The 16311-nt window shown below is 41.4% G+C and overlaps 1 protein-coding gene across 1 annotated transcript in view; it reads right to left on the bottom strand.

Moving 5' to 3' along the window:
• CLSTN2 (calsyntenin 2) overlaps positions 1 to 16311 on the bottom strand; it is a 746211-nt gene that overhangs the window by 210941 nt on the left and 518959 nt on the right. Inside the window, exons 3-5 of the mRNA XM_042781870.1 lie at positions 13353 to 13548; positions 12288 to 12496; positions 5436 to 5585 (exon numbers count right to left, since the gene is read on the bottom strand). Coding sequence (XP_042637804.1) covers positions 5436 to 5585; positions 12288 to 12496; positions 13353 to 13548 — 555 coding nt within the window. The remainder of the gene's footprint in view (positions 1 to 5435; positions 5586 to 12287; positions 12497 to 13352; positions 13549 to 16311) is intronic.

The raw sequence follows: 16311 nt of genomic DNA, 5'->3' as shown, positions 1-16311 counted from the left end.
TTAAACACAGGTAAACATCTTTCTGGTATTCTGTGCTTTCAGCCAAGAACCATCTGACATCAGCCATGATATCCCTTGTTGTGAATCCAGTGTCAACTTCTGGCAGTTACCCATTAATGTACTGCTGCAAAATTTTACTTGCATGTGATATTAATGATATTGTTCAATAATTTCCACATTCTGTTGTGCTCAAATAATTTCTCTTAGAAAGATGAGCACAAGGATGGTCTATGAAGCAGAGTTTAAAGATTTCCCAAATGCTTTTCCAAACTGCTGTACCATGCCATCACCTCCAACATCAATTCCTCCACCTTCCCTCAATACTCTCCCTCCCATCTTAGGGTTCCATATTTCACTTTAACAACCAACAGAAGTCATGAACTCCCAAGGAAATGGCTTATACAGTGGCAGAGGCTGGCAAATCCCAAATCTGTGGGTCAGGCATTGTTCTGATGGATTTTCCTTACTCATGTGGTTGCAGGGGCTGATGAACTCAAATTGGCAGGTCAGACAAATGGTTGCTGTCTCAAGCTCCAAGGACTGGGGTTGAGATGATGATGACTCAGATGTAGGATCCAGAGCAAGAGAGTGAATTTGCCAGAGTATTCATACATAAACCCTTAAAGAAACTAAGGGTGGTAACTTAGGTCACACTCTCTAGAAAGGTGGGGCTCAAGATACATCCTACCCTAATCCTGCCTCATTAGCATAATGGATAACTCACCCCACAATGGGACCATAACCATAGGCATGGAGGCTAGGATTTGCGAACATCACAAAATAGAGGATTATGGCTAGCAGGGCTATCTTAAGCAATTCACTGCAATGCATGTTGGATTATCTTTCTCTGACATGGACCCAAATATGGATCTCTTCCATTTGGTTGGACAGATAACTATCTCCCAAATTTCTTGGCAAAGGTGAGTGAGTGCTTCCAGCATTGCATCTGTTTGTTGAAGCATCTCAATTGGTATCCTGTCAATTCTTGGATCCTTGTTTTTCACCAATGCTTTCAGTGCAGCTTGGACTTCTTCCTTGAATATCACTGGTTCTTTATCATATGCTACCTCCTGAAATGGTTTATCATATGCTACCTCCTGAAATGGTTGAATGTCAACCAACACTTTTTGGTGATTTTTTATTCCTTCTATCTTCCAACATCATTCAATATTTTGTGCATAGAATCTTCAAGATTAAACTCAAGGCTTGAATTTTTTCTTAAGTTCTTTCAGCTTGAGAAATGCCAAGTACACTTTGCCCTTTTGGTTTTCTATCTCCGGTCTTTGCACATTTCATTATAATATTTTGTCTTCTTGAGTTGCCCTTTGAAATCTTCTGTTCTGCTCTTTTACTTCATCATTTCTTTTATTTGCTTTAGCTGCTCCACATTTAAGAGCAATTTTCTGAGTGTCTTCTGATATCCATTTTGGTCTTTCTTTCTTTTTGTTGATGTTACACATGTTTAAATCTCTTTGTTTGACATGGTGAATTGACGCAGAGTTGCTTCTTCCCTCTTTTCTTTATTCCTTGTTAGTTGCCACGGAGTCCACCTCTGGCTCAGGGAAATCCAAGCACAATGGAATGCTGCCCAGTCCTGCACTATTGCCATGATCAGTTGTGGATCAGACCATTGAGATTCATTGTCTGATTTTCAGAAGTAGATCACTAAGCTTTTCTTCCTAATCCACATTAGTCTGGAAGTGCTACTGAAACCTGTTCAGCATCATAGCAACCTGTAAACCTCCCCTGACAGATGGGCAGTGGGTGTGCATGAGGTGCATTGACTGGGAATCAAACCCACGTCTCTCACACAGAAGGTGAGAATTCTACCACTGAGCTACCACTGCCTCCTTCTTTGCTCAATAGGAAGATAAAATTTCTACATATTTCACCAAGATTTCACTCATAATTCAATACTTCATTCATTTATTCATTCAACACTTGTGTTGTGACTGGCCCTGTGCTGGGCACTGAAGACACAACAATGAAAGAGTCCTATTCTCTACTGCCAGGAACTTGCTGCTTACAGCTACAAACAGCGGTGTGTAGCAGAGGCAAGTGCTCAGTACGTTTTTCACTCTTAGAATGAAATATTATTAAAATGTTTTTCTTTGTATACATTTAATCCTAAGACAAATACAAACTCTATTATGAAATTGCATTTAAATATAAGTACAAAAATGTAATTTCAAATCTGCAGTTGCCTCATTTGTCAAAGACAAAACACATTGGGACCACACTCCAGACACAGACTTATATTTTGCTTTTCTCACTTCATATTCCATTGTGAGCATGTTTCTTACTTAGACAGCTTTTAAATTCTTTCATGCTTTCTTTTCAAAGGCCATGCATTGGGGCCAGTCCTTACTGGTTACAATGAAGCAAGGTAAATTCCTCTTAATTCAAGTATCTTTTCATTCATTCATTTGTTCATCTGTGTTTTCACTGCAGGGCTTCAAATGGGTTCTATCCAGTTCAGTCATCGCCAATGCAGCAAAATCAGAACAGATTCAAATTTGTAAACTGTGAGTATAACAGAATGATAAGCAGAATGGGAAAAATTACAGGTCAAAGCCTTGGAATGGGATACTCAGAAGAAGTGTATAAGCCCTTTCAGGAGCCTAATATGAGAGACTGGATTTTTGCCAGGGCTGTGGAGGGCAACACACATTCAAAGCAATGTGGTTGGCTGCCATCTTTGAGCCAGGTACCACTACCTGGGACTATGCTTGTCAAGAGATTTGGTTGCTATGGAACATGCACACTACCTTTGTTTTCTAAGAGGGAGATTAAAGTTCTAGTAGGGCATCAACCCATAATTTTTCACATTCCAATTATCATTCCAATACACACACACTACAAATTCAGGTCTCTTCTGGTGGATTTTACTTCATCAGCCATGAATAAACTGAGACGAACTTGTTCAAACCCTAGTTCAATGACTATTTCTTCAACACCTACCATAAGGACCAGACAGTGTTAAGCCTGAAAAATTTAGTGGTAAACAGGAGAAACAGAGTCCTGCCCTCAGGGTCCCATCTAGAGCTCACATTCCCTGAGGTTGGCTTGTCTCTCTTACTCTGCCTCTTGCTTGATCATTTTTTCTTTTTTCAATAATTTATCTTGTTGAAAATATACACTGTGAAACATACACTGATTCAACAGTTTCTACATGCATAATTCAGTGATAATGATTATGTTCTTCCAGTTGTGCAACTACTCTCATCCTCCTTTGCCAAATTGTTCCTCCCCCATTAACATAAACTTACTGCCCTCTCAGCTTCTTATCTAACCTTTGGAGTTTCAGTTGTCAATTTGATTCTGTACAGATAGATCGTAAAAGAGCACAATGCACAAGACAGATAGTCTTTATTAATTAAGCTAAACTACTGTTTAGTTTTAAGAAGACTTCAGGGATATTTTTGGCTTAAGGTTTAATGATTATCTCGATGCAATAGCTTCAGGAGTTCATCCAGTCTCAATGGCTCTAAAAAGTATGGATTTCATGAGAATGTGAAAATCTGTTTCTCATTTTCTCCCCTTTTGATCAGGATTTTTTCTATAGCATCTTTGCTCGAAATGTTTAGTAATAGTAGCCAGACACTATCCAGTTCTGGTCTCATAGCAAATGAAGCAGCTGTTCATTGAGGCAATTAGCCACACATTCTATTTCCTCTTCCTGTTTCTGGCTCTCCTTCTTCCTCTGTTGCTCTAAGTGGAGAGAGGCTAACTGTATTTTGAATGCCCACTTGCAAGCTTTTGGTGCCTCAGGCACTATGCAATGAACTAGTAGATAGAACCGGACTAATTGTTTTATTAGGCCCAATAACTGGGATGTCCCATGAAACCTTAACTCTAAATCTCCAAACTGAGAAACAAAAACCCATGAGCTGTTCTGTTGTACATAAGCAGCCTCACTAGCTAGCTACTCTTTGTTTGTTCTTGTAAAAATAGCTACACAACATTTAACCCTTCATATGAGTACAGATTATTGACATCAATTACATTAACCAGTCATACAATCATTACCCTTAACTGTCGCTTGATCTTAAACACAAAAATGACTCTACTTTTTCTTTACCTCTTACATGCCTTACCTGTGGCTCCTCTACTGAACAAATTTTGAACTTTTTTCAAAGGGCAGTGTCTCAGGCTCTCTCTAGAGGCAGGTTTAATTACTTCTTCCATCTTTACAGTTTAAGGGAGATAAAGTTGTGGTAGAGAAGAGCACTTTGAAGGTTACCTTCTGAGGGGAGTGCTGCAGGTGGTTCCTCAGGCACAGGTTTCCTTGGTTTGGACAAAGAGGTCCTATCAATCCGACCATGATGAACTGGATCACAAATGGACTCCTAACCAAAAGACAGCCACTCAAAACCTGACCAGTGATCTATATGGTGGCTTGGCATTAGTCTGCCCAGTAGGAATGCCAGTGACTTAATGCTAATCAGACCCTTTCTAGGGGAATTTAAGAATGAAAGATGCAGAAGAGAACTAGACAGGGAGAGACATGCACACACACACACACACACACACCACAACACACACACACACAGAATGAATGAATGGATATAAGGAGGCCAGAAGCTTAAAGACATATGAAGAAAAAGCAGTAAGCAGACGCCACAGATGGATGATTCCATGAAGTGTCATGAGTAAGTACATGCAGAATCAGCAACACATGACGCACTCTGGTGGCACGGAGGTAACTCTAGAATCCGTGCTTGGCTACCAAAATTGCTGTCACCACTATAGATATTAATGTATAAACCATCTACTTTTCTGCAAGATCCATGTATGCAATTGAATTTGCCTTCCTTGCTTTCTCAGTAGCTCAGTAATAAACCCACATCATCTGTGGGTAACCTGAGCATTTGCTTTGCCTGCACCCTAGAAGATCTAAACTAACAGAAAAATCCACTTCCATTTCAGGTCATTGTTTCTCCATTCCCAGAGTCAACAGTTTTGAATCCCTATAATAGAAAGCTGGGTTCTGGACCTCCAGGCTCAGTGTGTATGCCCTCCATGTGATTCCGAGGAATATGACAGTCTCTCCAGGTGCAGAGTGGTGATGCAATGCTTGAAATGCCTCAGCTAGTCTCAGCACTCTTAAAGTGAGTGAGCTTGCTGGTAATTTTTCCTGAGCACAGTGGAATAATTACCATTGATCCAAAGATCTCATGGGGTTTGAGAAAGAAAGCACTGGGCAAACTAAGCCCATTATTTTAAACTAGTTGCCTCTGACATTGTCAGCTATAAAATGGGGATAATATCTCGCATAAGAGTGGTGAGAATAAATAAACTACTCTGTCTTGCAGCAGAGTAACGGCACTTTAAAATTCCTCTAGTTGTCTGTTGTGATGATTTGGGAACAAAGCTTAGCACCTTCTAGACACAAGCTACCTTCATTTGATAGGACTGATAGAAGCAAGGCTCACCTTGCCAGCCGGGCTTGCACACTGGCTTCACGTCTACCTGCACTAGGGTGTCCTGAGCAGCTGGCTTCTGCCCACAGTCATAGGCGGTCACCAGGATCTCATACTGGCGTTGCTTGTCATAGTTCAGCTTCTCTGTGTTCCGGATGTTTCCTGAGGATGTAGAAATGTACAAAATCACCTCAGGTCAAGTTCAGCATGCTACACTTTCTCCAGAATCCCTTTTGTATTCCACCAACCTTCACACAAACAAAATGACCCTTTCTTCTCCTCGTGTCTTAGTAAAAAAAAGAAAAGAAAAGAGAAGAGTGTCAAACAGGAGTATGGCTTCCACCTGTGACCGAGCCTCTATACTGTTAACAACTGCGTGGAGTGATCCGGCTGCTAGGGAATTCTGAGCACACATCTGGAATCCAACTGGTTTGGGTTGCTACGTAATGGGTTACCAAAACTTCCCCCCAAAGTGTACCCATATGCTGTGTCCCTGATGTAGGGTGCAACAGCTTATCTGCCTTGAAATCTCTGGGAAAAGAATGGAATTCAGAAAGTGTCCTGACACATTTTTTAACATCTGGGCTTGTTGCCAGGAGTGCTCACTGCTTCTTCTCACATTATTTTGCTACCAAATAGGAAGCAAAATCAATAAGAAAACGTGTGACCTCCCTTCTGAAAGTTACACAGAATAACTGATTCCTTGCCCTGGTGGCAAAGATATTTTTCTTTTCCAAGAAAGACTGAACACTTTTTGTAAGCCATTTGTGTAATTTTGTTCCTGTAGGTTTGCTATTATGATTCAGAAATAAATATTCTTAATTAACGAGCAAAATTTTAATTGACTACTTTTGCTGAAATGCAATTTTGGAACTATAACATGAGTCCAACATGCATTTAATACTTTTCTTTTTCCAGTCCAAGAGATTAAAGTCTTCCTTTTCTGAGAGTAATTGAATTCCTGCTTTCTTTTGATAGGGGAGTTGATAGAAAATTAGAACTCAAATGTTGTTATCTTTCACCAGAAGTGAAAATAGAAATTAAAAACCAGAGAAACCAATAAATGAACAAACAAATACAGCTCAGGTATATTTTTATATTTCATCAAGATGGAGGGAAAAGTAGGCTTTCTTTCCATCCTAGCTAATGTATATTGTTCATGTAAATTGAGGCAGCATGGACTAAGACAAGAAAGCTTAGAAAATTAGAAAAGTCAAATGTTTTAAAAACTGGAAAAGTTGATCCACTGATCATCCAGTATTAGTGAAACAGTACTCAGTCCTAACCCTTGAGCAGGGGCTACATATATGAGTATATGTAGGGGTGGGGAGATGGGAAGGTAAAGTTTAGTCAGGGGGAGGACAAAGTTACAAAGTTATCGAAGTCATTGCATCAAGAATTAGACTCATGTTTTTGACACTTAGGTCCACGAGTGGCACATGTGATTTGTGCTTCATTACTAATCTAAAAGGATACTTGATGGTGCAGTGGTTAAAGTGCTCAGTGGCTAACTGAAAGGTTAATAGTTTGAACCCACCAGCCACTCTGCAGGAGTAAATGAGGCAGTCTGCTTCCAAAATAATTCACAATCTTGGAAATCCTACAGGGCGGGAAGCAGAAGCCACTCTGTCCTTAGAGAGTCACCATGAGTCAGAATCAACTCACGCTTTGAGTTTGGTTTTGGTTATTCTGTCATCTGCTTCTAGACTACTTCTAAAAATGTTCTGCTTCCACCATTTTGAAGTAGATTAGTTTAACAAAGTCAGTCAAAACTCTTTGAAGAAAAATATGTTTGATGTGTTTCTGGGCTTTTGGCTGTTGTTCAGAATCCTTTTCATTTCTCCCAAAATATTTGTTTCACTCTCCACTCTAGGGACTGCATAGCTCTAGAATGGCTCAGGGTTGGGTTGGAAACAAATTCCCATGGATCTGTTAACAAACTTGTTTGTGGTTGTAGTCATCACCAACCCAACCCAAATCCATTGCCATTGAATCGATTCTGATTCATAAGACTCTATGGTCATTACAGGGGAGGAATTCTGTCTGGTCCAACACTTGAATAGAATCACAAGGAGTATGTTTTCACAACATCAAATTGGAGTTTTGAACCAAAGTTTTGAATTTCTCTTTCTTTAAAGTTAAATGGCTCTCTAAAGGTAGTCCTGTTCGAAGGGGAAGGCTCAGTGTTGGCAATTTATGTGACATTAAGCAGACCAAACACCACTGATTATGTAGAAAAATAAGCACACAAGCTGAATCCTTGACTCAATTTGTTGTAGTTCCACTGCCACAACAAGTCTTAATGAAACTTTCTGAGGAACTAATTTACTTTCTCCACCAACAACAACTTCATGCATGTGTGAATGGATTTCAAAGCACAGAATATGAAGCATTAGATCATAAATAAGGGTACCATATTGGGATCAACTAATATAGGAAAGAGGTTCATATTTGGATAAGACACACAATTAGTGCTTTTTCAGAAACTCAAAGGCATCTATTTGGTTTCTCTCCCAATTGCCTTTTTTCTGCATTTGAATGATTTCTCCAATAGTGTCTTCTCAGGCGATCCAAGTCCACATTTCACCCAGGTGAGAGTGGTCCCTGGGCCTATTTCTCCACGGCCAAATTTGTGAATCTGAGAGATCCGAGAGGGTAACTCTCAAAGATCAACCAGAACCTAGTTTGCATATTAGTAAAGCCATTAAAAAAAAAAAAAAAAAAAAAAAACCCTCTTGTACTCAGGATTGTGGAGTTGTGGAGGAGGAAGGGGAAGAGAAGTACATTAAATAGCATCTTTAGTCTGGTGGAGTTTCAATAGGAAAAACCCTTCTGGAAAGCTGCTTGGCAATATATAACACTTTGAAAGTGTCGATATTTTTCATACATGCAATTTCATGCCTAGAAATTGATTCTAGTAGAATGATAAAAATGGCAGATATGTTCATCTAAGCAACATTTACTACACTGAGAAACAGGAAAGAAACTGGATGTCTAATAATAATGGAAGAGCTCTACGGCTTGGCTGCCACCTAAAAGGCTGGAGGTTTGAGCTCACTCACAAGCACCTTGGAAGAAAGGCCTGATGATCTACTTCTGAAAATCAGCCACTGAAAACCCTATGGAACATGGTTCCTATTCTGACACACAGGGGATTGTCAACAAGAGTTGAGTCAAAGGCAACTTTTTTGTTGTTGTTGTTATGTATAATATGGAATGTTATTTAGCATTAAAGGTGGTGATTATGAAGTGTATTCAAAAATGGGAAAAATACATACAATAAAATGTTGAGTGAAAAGGGGAAGATAAAAAATGGCAAGGATAGTGCTGCCTGAATTTTGTTTAAAAATTCATAGAAAAAATATTAGAAGTATGAAAAAATGTTAATAGTGGTTATCTTTGTGTAACTTATTTTCTTCTTCATAATTCTGTGCTTTCCAAATTTCCCACAAAGGGCCTGCATGACTTTTATATACAGATGGAAAAGAAGTGTTTTCATTTACTTTAAGCATATGAAGACTTCTCTGAAGGGTGAGGGTCCTCTTACTTCTAGGGCAGCCTTCTGACAATGAGAGAGATCAGCTGAGGCTGTGTAAAGACTAAAGAACTGCTGGAGAAGTAGAAATATCTGCCAAGTGGTAAACTGGTATCATTGAGACCTCTGTTGTCATCACCTAACATTATTGAGTGCTTTTTTGTACCAGGCACTCTGGTGAGAGCTTGTCTGCATTGGTTCAGGTAATGGTCACGTCTACCCAATGACACAGGTATAATCCTTAATCCCCATTTTACTGATGAGGAATTGAGACAGGGTTTAAGTAACTTGTCAAAGCTCTCTCTCATGCACGTACACACACAAAGTAGTAGATACAGATCAAGACACAACTTTGTGTTTATGAACCTAATATCCTTGCTATGGGCTCCTGTTAAGTACCACTGAGGAATGGAAGTCTAGTGGAAAGACCTTGGGGCCAACAGTCAGGGGACATGGGTTCCCGTTCCAGCTCTGTCACCAGTGTGACAGGTGCTATATTAGGCAAGCTTTTTTTGTTTCAGAACTCAGTTTTCTCCATTTGTCAAATGGAGATGAGGATCCGGAGTTTCTCAGGATGGAGATGGTGTTCCTAACTCAGAGTTACCTTCTCTTAATTTCAGCCTGGATAGCAACCCCTTCTTGGGTTTCCGAGGTAGTATCTCTAAGGAAGTAGATTGCCCAATCTTCCTTCTGAGGAGTGGTTGGTGGATTTGAATGGCCAGTCTTCTGGTTTGCAGTCAAATGCCTTAGGTACTATGCCACCAGAGCTCCTATCCATGGGGAGTAAATAAATCAACCCAGGTAAATACCTAATAATTACAGAATCATTAAAGGAGCACTCCCTACATCCCAGGTACCCTGCTAATGTCTTATCACACACTGCCTCTCTATGAGGCCTCACAACCCCAAAAGGAGGTAGCAGCTGTTACTGCTATACTTTCACAGGGGAGGAAGTCAAGGAGAGGGAGGCTGAGGGCTTCCAGTGGGGAGATAGTGAGTGTCTAACTCAAAGACAGCCAGGCTAACTCAATGTACTGTGCTTCCGTCCTCTTGCTGCCCTGCCTCCTTTATTTCCTTCACAAGCAAAGAGCCTGGCAAGCTGAAGGACCAGACACCATCTACCTGAAGGCACAGGGGGGCCTATACCTGAAGGAGTAGGCCCTAAACTCTGCAGTACTTTTCCTGATCAGTATGCAAAAGAAGTTCTTCAAGGAGCCCGAAGGTCCTTGGAAGAAGTGATGGATAAAGGGCCAATTGGGAAGCGCATTAGAATGGGAGCTGCTCCTGTGTCTGCCCCAGGGCCTGCCTTCACTGCTTGGAGAACTGCTTTTGTAAACCTCATACTCTCCAGGAGCCCACCCTCCCTGGAATTGCCCACTCTCCTCTTTATCTTAGGTTGTAAACCAGAGTGGAAGGCAGAGGACTGGCAAAGGACCATTACTCACTTTTAATGAGACAGCCAGAGAAATAAATTGGCATATGTTAACGAAATGGCTCATCAAGGTGAGTAATTATCTTCATGACGGGGCAGTTTACCCTCCAATGAAAGAATTTGCATCTCATCTCTCCTTGGGCAGCAGTTCTCCAGAAAGAGAGCAGGGGGTCAAGTGGAGTCTGGCCCTTCATCACAGATCCCTCCACTGATCTAGTTCACTTGATACTCACCAAGGACTTATCACTCCCTGAATTCCAAAGCTTCTGCGGAGACAGACCCCACAGTTGATCATGAGGGAACAGAAACCCCCAGGAGAAAAGGACAAAGCAGTTGTTTTATGTTTTATGGAGTGGCGTGTGTATGTATGATGTGTGCCTGTGTGGTGGAGGCAGGTGAGCCACTATACGGGACCTGTGGGAGAAGCTGTCAGGGAACAGGTCTGACTTTACTAATCAAAATTACTTTCTTCTTAGTCCTGAACCAAACTTTAACTAAAATCTAGTACTTCCTTCTTTATTTTCTTGTGCACTGTTAGAATCTAGCAGTGTCCAGGTGTATAATTGAAATTGCCATGTGTTTTAACATCTTATAACGTAATTGCCTCCTTACTTCTTTTTGGTTTAATGAAAATGGGTCCCATTTCCCAAGACAGATATGCTATTTGAGGTCAGGAATGAGGGTGTCTCCTCAGCTTCCATCATGAATGGAATCTGCTGCAGTTGTTGGGTTACAGCAGACTACATCTCCAAATAATGTCTCAATATCCAAAAGTGCTGGTTTCTCCTGAAAATTTGCCAGCAGGTGACAGATGGTGTTTTCCTCTAGGCTGCCAGGAAGCTCAGCTAATTTGTTACCTTGCACTTGTTCATGGAATACTTTGTACATGAACCTCACCCTTGATGCCACTTGATTTTCTATTATTTAATTTTTTTTCACTAGATAGTAATCTCCGTGTGGACAGGGACCATGTCTCTTTTGAGTTTCACTCTACCTCCTTTCCCAGGGCCTGGCACTTAATACATAATTGTAGAGTGAAAGAATTTTAGGGTTTGCAATTTTTGTATCTTGGTATGGTACTTAAATCCTATTTGAAAAAAAGCAGGAAAAATATACAGGCACCTCCACATTCACACTAATAATTAAGCAATACACTTGGCAAATAATTATCATTTGATAATAATCAAGGTATTAAAATTTATAGTCACTTGGGTTTGACTTGATTGGGTCTCTGGCTGAGCTGTTTGCACTACAATGAGATTTTCACTAATAGTGATGAGGAACTATTCAAATGACTTGACATGATTGTTCTCAGTTCAGTTCAATCTGGTATGAGGGTGTGGTAGGAAGGCACTTTCATTCTTCATTTTCATTAGGGCTAAAATTCTCAAGGGACATTATTGGCAAGAGCTCTATAGATTCCTGAACAGTTTAGAAAATGTTTCAGAATCCCTACTTTCTGTTAGTGTTTCTGTGACTTGGAGAAGGAAGCAGATTGTTGGGAGGTGGGTAATGTTACAACTTCTTACATAGGAAAGAGATAGAATGTGGCCAAGTTGATGGTATGGCTCACATCTGTATGACAACTGGAAAATTGTGTGAGAAAACCAAGCCACCTTTGGTATCCAGATGTGTGGCACTGTGCTTTCAACAATCTTCACTGAGTATGTTTCTGAGGTTTACTAGGGTGTCTTAGACTTGGCTGGGCTGCTCCTAATGTGACTGGACTGCTACAGTCCCTGTAGTAAGGGGCTGAGTTCTGGGTTACAGGGCCCAGATCCAGGATGGCAAGGGAAGCATAACCCTTGATGTACACTCAGAGCTCCCTGTAGCTTTCAGAGTTGGGGTGGTGAGCTTGTTCCCCTGCCCCACCCTGGGATCCTCTCAGGGCACTCACCATTTCTGTCAATGGCAAAAGGCACATCAGTTGTGACGATTTCATAGTTGCAAATCTGGCTATACTGGGGGGAGCAGTCCTCATCAATGGCCTCCACTTGCAGGATGCTGTCGTAGATCTTGCCCTCTGTGACAAGGGCCTTGTAGGCTGGCTCTTTGAAGGTGGGAGCAAACTCATTTACATCCTTCACCTGGATATGAACCACGGCCCTGGGACCACACAGAGGAAGAAAGAGATAACATAAAGGAAGAGTCACTCTGCCCAGGGCACTGACTCAGGCCTCAGGCCAAGTGAGTGGAGAAACCACTAGCCAGTCTCTGAGGTTATGATCTGAGTCTTCTCTCCTCCCTCCCACTGGAGATCCCTTTGTTCTGCCCTTGTTCCTCTGAGATGATCCACTCCAAGGTGATTCTCCCCATCACTTCTCCTTCCCTGTTCCCAGCTTTAGGCAACACATTTCCTCAGGGTCTTCCCCTTTTCCCTTATTCATTCCTTTCTCTATTCTGTTACTCTTAATCTGTGTTAGACTGAGCCAAACTCTATGAGGGAGAGAATAGTAAAAACCCAAAATGAAAAGTGCTGTGACAGGAGTAGCACACAGCACTGCAGAAACCCAGGGAAAGGGTCCAACCAGATCTGCAGAGATGGATTAACTTAGAGAAGGCTTCCTGGAAAAAGTGATAATTGAACTAGGTCCTTAAGGTGGAATAGGAGCATTTTTGGCTGCTAGCTGAAAGGTTAGAGGTTTGAGTTCACCCAGAGGTGGCTCAAAAGAAAGGGCTAGTGATCTGCTTCTGAAAATCAGCCACTGAAACCCTGTGGAGCTTGATTTTTCTCTGACATACATGAGGTTGCCATGAGTCAGATCAACTCAATGACAACTGGTTAGTAGAGTGAAGAAGTGGTAGTAGAGAGCATTCAGGTGTAGAAAACAGCCACCATGTATGTTTACAGGTGCTTGGAACACTGTGATGTGGCCCAAAGACATCTCTGAAGAGCTGTATGTGAAAGAAGGCAGGATGGGGAAAGGGGTAGAGGAAGGCCCTGAGAACTGAGGCCACTCACTTGTGCGACTTCTTCCAGGCTGTCTCCCGGGGCCCGGCACCACAGTCGTAGGCCTGGATAATGAACGTGTACTCCTTCTGGAGCTCACAGTCAATGGGGCTCTTAGCACGGAGCCAGCCCTCCCCAGACGTCTTGTTGAGCACCACAGCCTCAAAGGGCAGTTCCTGGCCATGGATCTTGAATGCACAGATTTCCCCTGCAGAAAGATGGGAGACCTGAGTGAATGGGAATCCTGAGAATTTCCAGACTGAAAACTGCTTCCACTGAGCTAGATTTGCAAACATAAAACCTCCGTGCAATTTCCCCATGCACACAGAATTCTCCAACCAGAAGAGGCCCTCAGAGATCCAGACCAACATGTGCATCCCTTTCTTGGATGTAAAATTAAAACGTTTCATGTATGGAAATTCACTCATTAAGTATATCCTGGTAGAAACACCTTGAGAGTCATCACGCTGGGGATCAGACTGGCTTTCCCAGATTTATCTCACTTGCCCTCTGCACAGTCTGAGGTGAAAAATACTTGCCCATAGTCAAAAGGCAAATGGCTGCAGAGGAAAGAAGTAAAAGGCCAAGGCTTTCACAATTCTTTCTCCCATGACTATGTCCTCACTACTTGAAATGTAGTCCCTGAACCAGCAGAGTCAGCACCACCTGGGATCTTGTTAGGAATGCAGAATCCCAGGCCCCACCTCAGATCTGCTCATTCAAAATCTGCATTTTAATAGGACCCCTGACGATTTATTTGCTCATGAAAGTTTGAGCAGCTCTACTCTTATCTCTCTTTCAGTCCTTGTTTAAACATCCCTCTTTGCTGGAGTCAAATTGCCTCCACCTCCCATTCCTCTTTCTGTCTCTCCATCCTCACCTTCCCTGTGGTGAGATGGGCACCACTTGGAGTTGCAATTTTCTCTCTTGAAAGACTAAGCGTGAATCTATGTGAGTTTCAGAGTCCCTGTGGAGCCCCAAAATCTAATGTCTTAAAGAGCAGAATGTGCAAAATTAATGCATTTCTTCCCTTCATTTGGGTTAATGTTTATTATAAGTCTTTCTCTGCATTAAAATGATAAGGCCATGAGAATATATCCTTTTTCTCTATCAGTTGATGTTTATTGAACCCTGACTGAAAGTAGCCCTATACTAAGTATCTTGGGAGGGCCTGAACATTGGAGACATGCATTCTTACTATTTTCAGGTAGCTTATAAATTTCCTGGGGAGACACATAGAAATACCTAGAAAGATCATGCTTAGTGTAAAAGAGTATGTGAAAGTCGCCAAAAGTGATATAGGCCCTGATGGGGAGTTAAACACAGAGGCTTGGAGCCAATAGGCCTAGATGACTTTAATCAAATTATATTGCCACAATGGGTCTCAATTTTGTCAAATGTAAGATGATGCAGGAGATGGTGGGGGGTGGGTATCTACTCTGAGAGAAGCAGCCTTCCCCAATCCTGTTCTGACATCGTCCCAGGTGCATTCCAAGATGAAGGTGAAGCAAGCAAAACATCTAGGATGCACAATTTTAGGAGATACTGACCCTCAGAGTGACCTAGACACCTCCTTTGCTTTACCCTTGTCCGGGACCTGCACAGCTGTTGCAAAGAGCTGAAGTGATGAGAAGAGAAGATAGCATTGTTGCATGCTTATGCTGTACCAGGCACTGAGCTTTATACCTCTACCTAGGTGGTCTCATTTGACCTTCATAACAAACTTACAAGGCAGGTGTTCCATACTAATTAAAAAAAAAAAAAAAATCAGAGAGGTTAATTACTTCCTCAAGGTCACAGAGCTAAAATTGGATATAAAATTCAGGTATGGCTAACTCCCAAGTCATGTTCTCTTTTCACTCCACTTCAACTCCCTAACTTCTAAGGGGACCAGGCTGGAGATTCCTTCTAATAATATTCTACATTTCAATTGGAGTCTCACTCAAGATTGAGAAATCCCCCATTATACATATCAGAAGCATGTTCCGATCTCCTACTAACAATGTTTTCTAAGACGTTCCATCAATACCAGTCTCACCTTTAGGCTTTTTTTTTTTTCATTGATTCTCAATTTCATTATGACTACTCCATTTTCATTACATCTCCTCCTGGTCATTTCTCAAATGTAGTTATGGAGTAATGGTCAAGACAGGCAGATTGTAGACCAGGTTCTAACAAGAAGGCTGGCTTCCCTTAAGCTGCTGTTGCTCAGGGTCACCAGTATTTCTGTACTGCCATTCTGACAAGACTAGATCTGTGGCCTTCTGGGCAGGAGAATGGGTTTCAGCCAATCCTAAAGTTAATCTCTGCTCTGAATTAGCTAGGGTTGAATGGATGAGCTTCTAAGTACCTGCATTTTGCTTCTGTCCTAAGACTAATGCCAGCATATAAGTATTACGAATATATGTGCCCAGACTGGTTCCAGGCATTCTCAGGGATACCATCGCCATGATTACAAGGCTAAGTAGACCACTGGTTTTTGGAGAATCAAGTTAACAGAAAATAGATGAAGGTAATTTTCTGTTGGAAACATCTGATCACAGCTAAAGTAGTTCTCAAGACTCAGGAATCTTTAACAAGGTAAAAGGACAGGAAAGAGGAAATGGAGAAGGAAACAGAAAGGAGAAGACATTAATTGAATTTTGTTCAGTTCAATTCAATAGAGCTACTATTTCTGGAGAGGCAACTAAGTGCCAGACACTGTGCCAGGCCAGAGATACAAGACAAAGCTCTGGCCATCATCCTCATTAATTAATAGAGAGATGGTGAGGTAAACAAAACTAGTTTAAATAGTGAGGTAAATGCTTATTCAGTTTTCCTGATTTGTTACATGATTCAGCCTCCTTTGAAGAAAACCTAGAATTCATGTCACCTCACTTATCCCACCTCTTTACCTGACCCCAGTGTTCAGGTTGCAAAAGAGAAATGCACTCATTTATTCATTTACTAAATACTTATTTTTTATTTATTT

This window comes from Orycteropus afer, unplaced genomic scaffold (assembly GCF_000298275.1).
Source record: "Orycteropus afer afer isolate SDZICR_OR568_19922 unplaced genomic scaffold, OryAfe1.0 scaffold00188, whole genome shotgun sequence".
In the NCBI taxonomy this organism is placed as follows: domain Eukaryota; kingdom Metazoa; phylum Chordata; class Mammalia; order Tubulidentata; family Orycteropodidae; genus Orycteropus; species Orycteropus afer.
The sequence above is the reverse complement of the archived record's forward strand: the minus strand, read 5'-3'. Positions and strand labels throughout refer to the sequence as shown.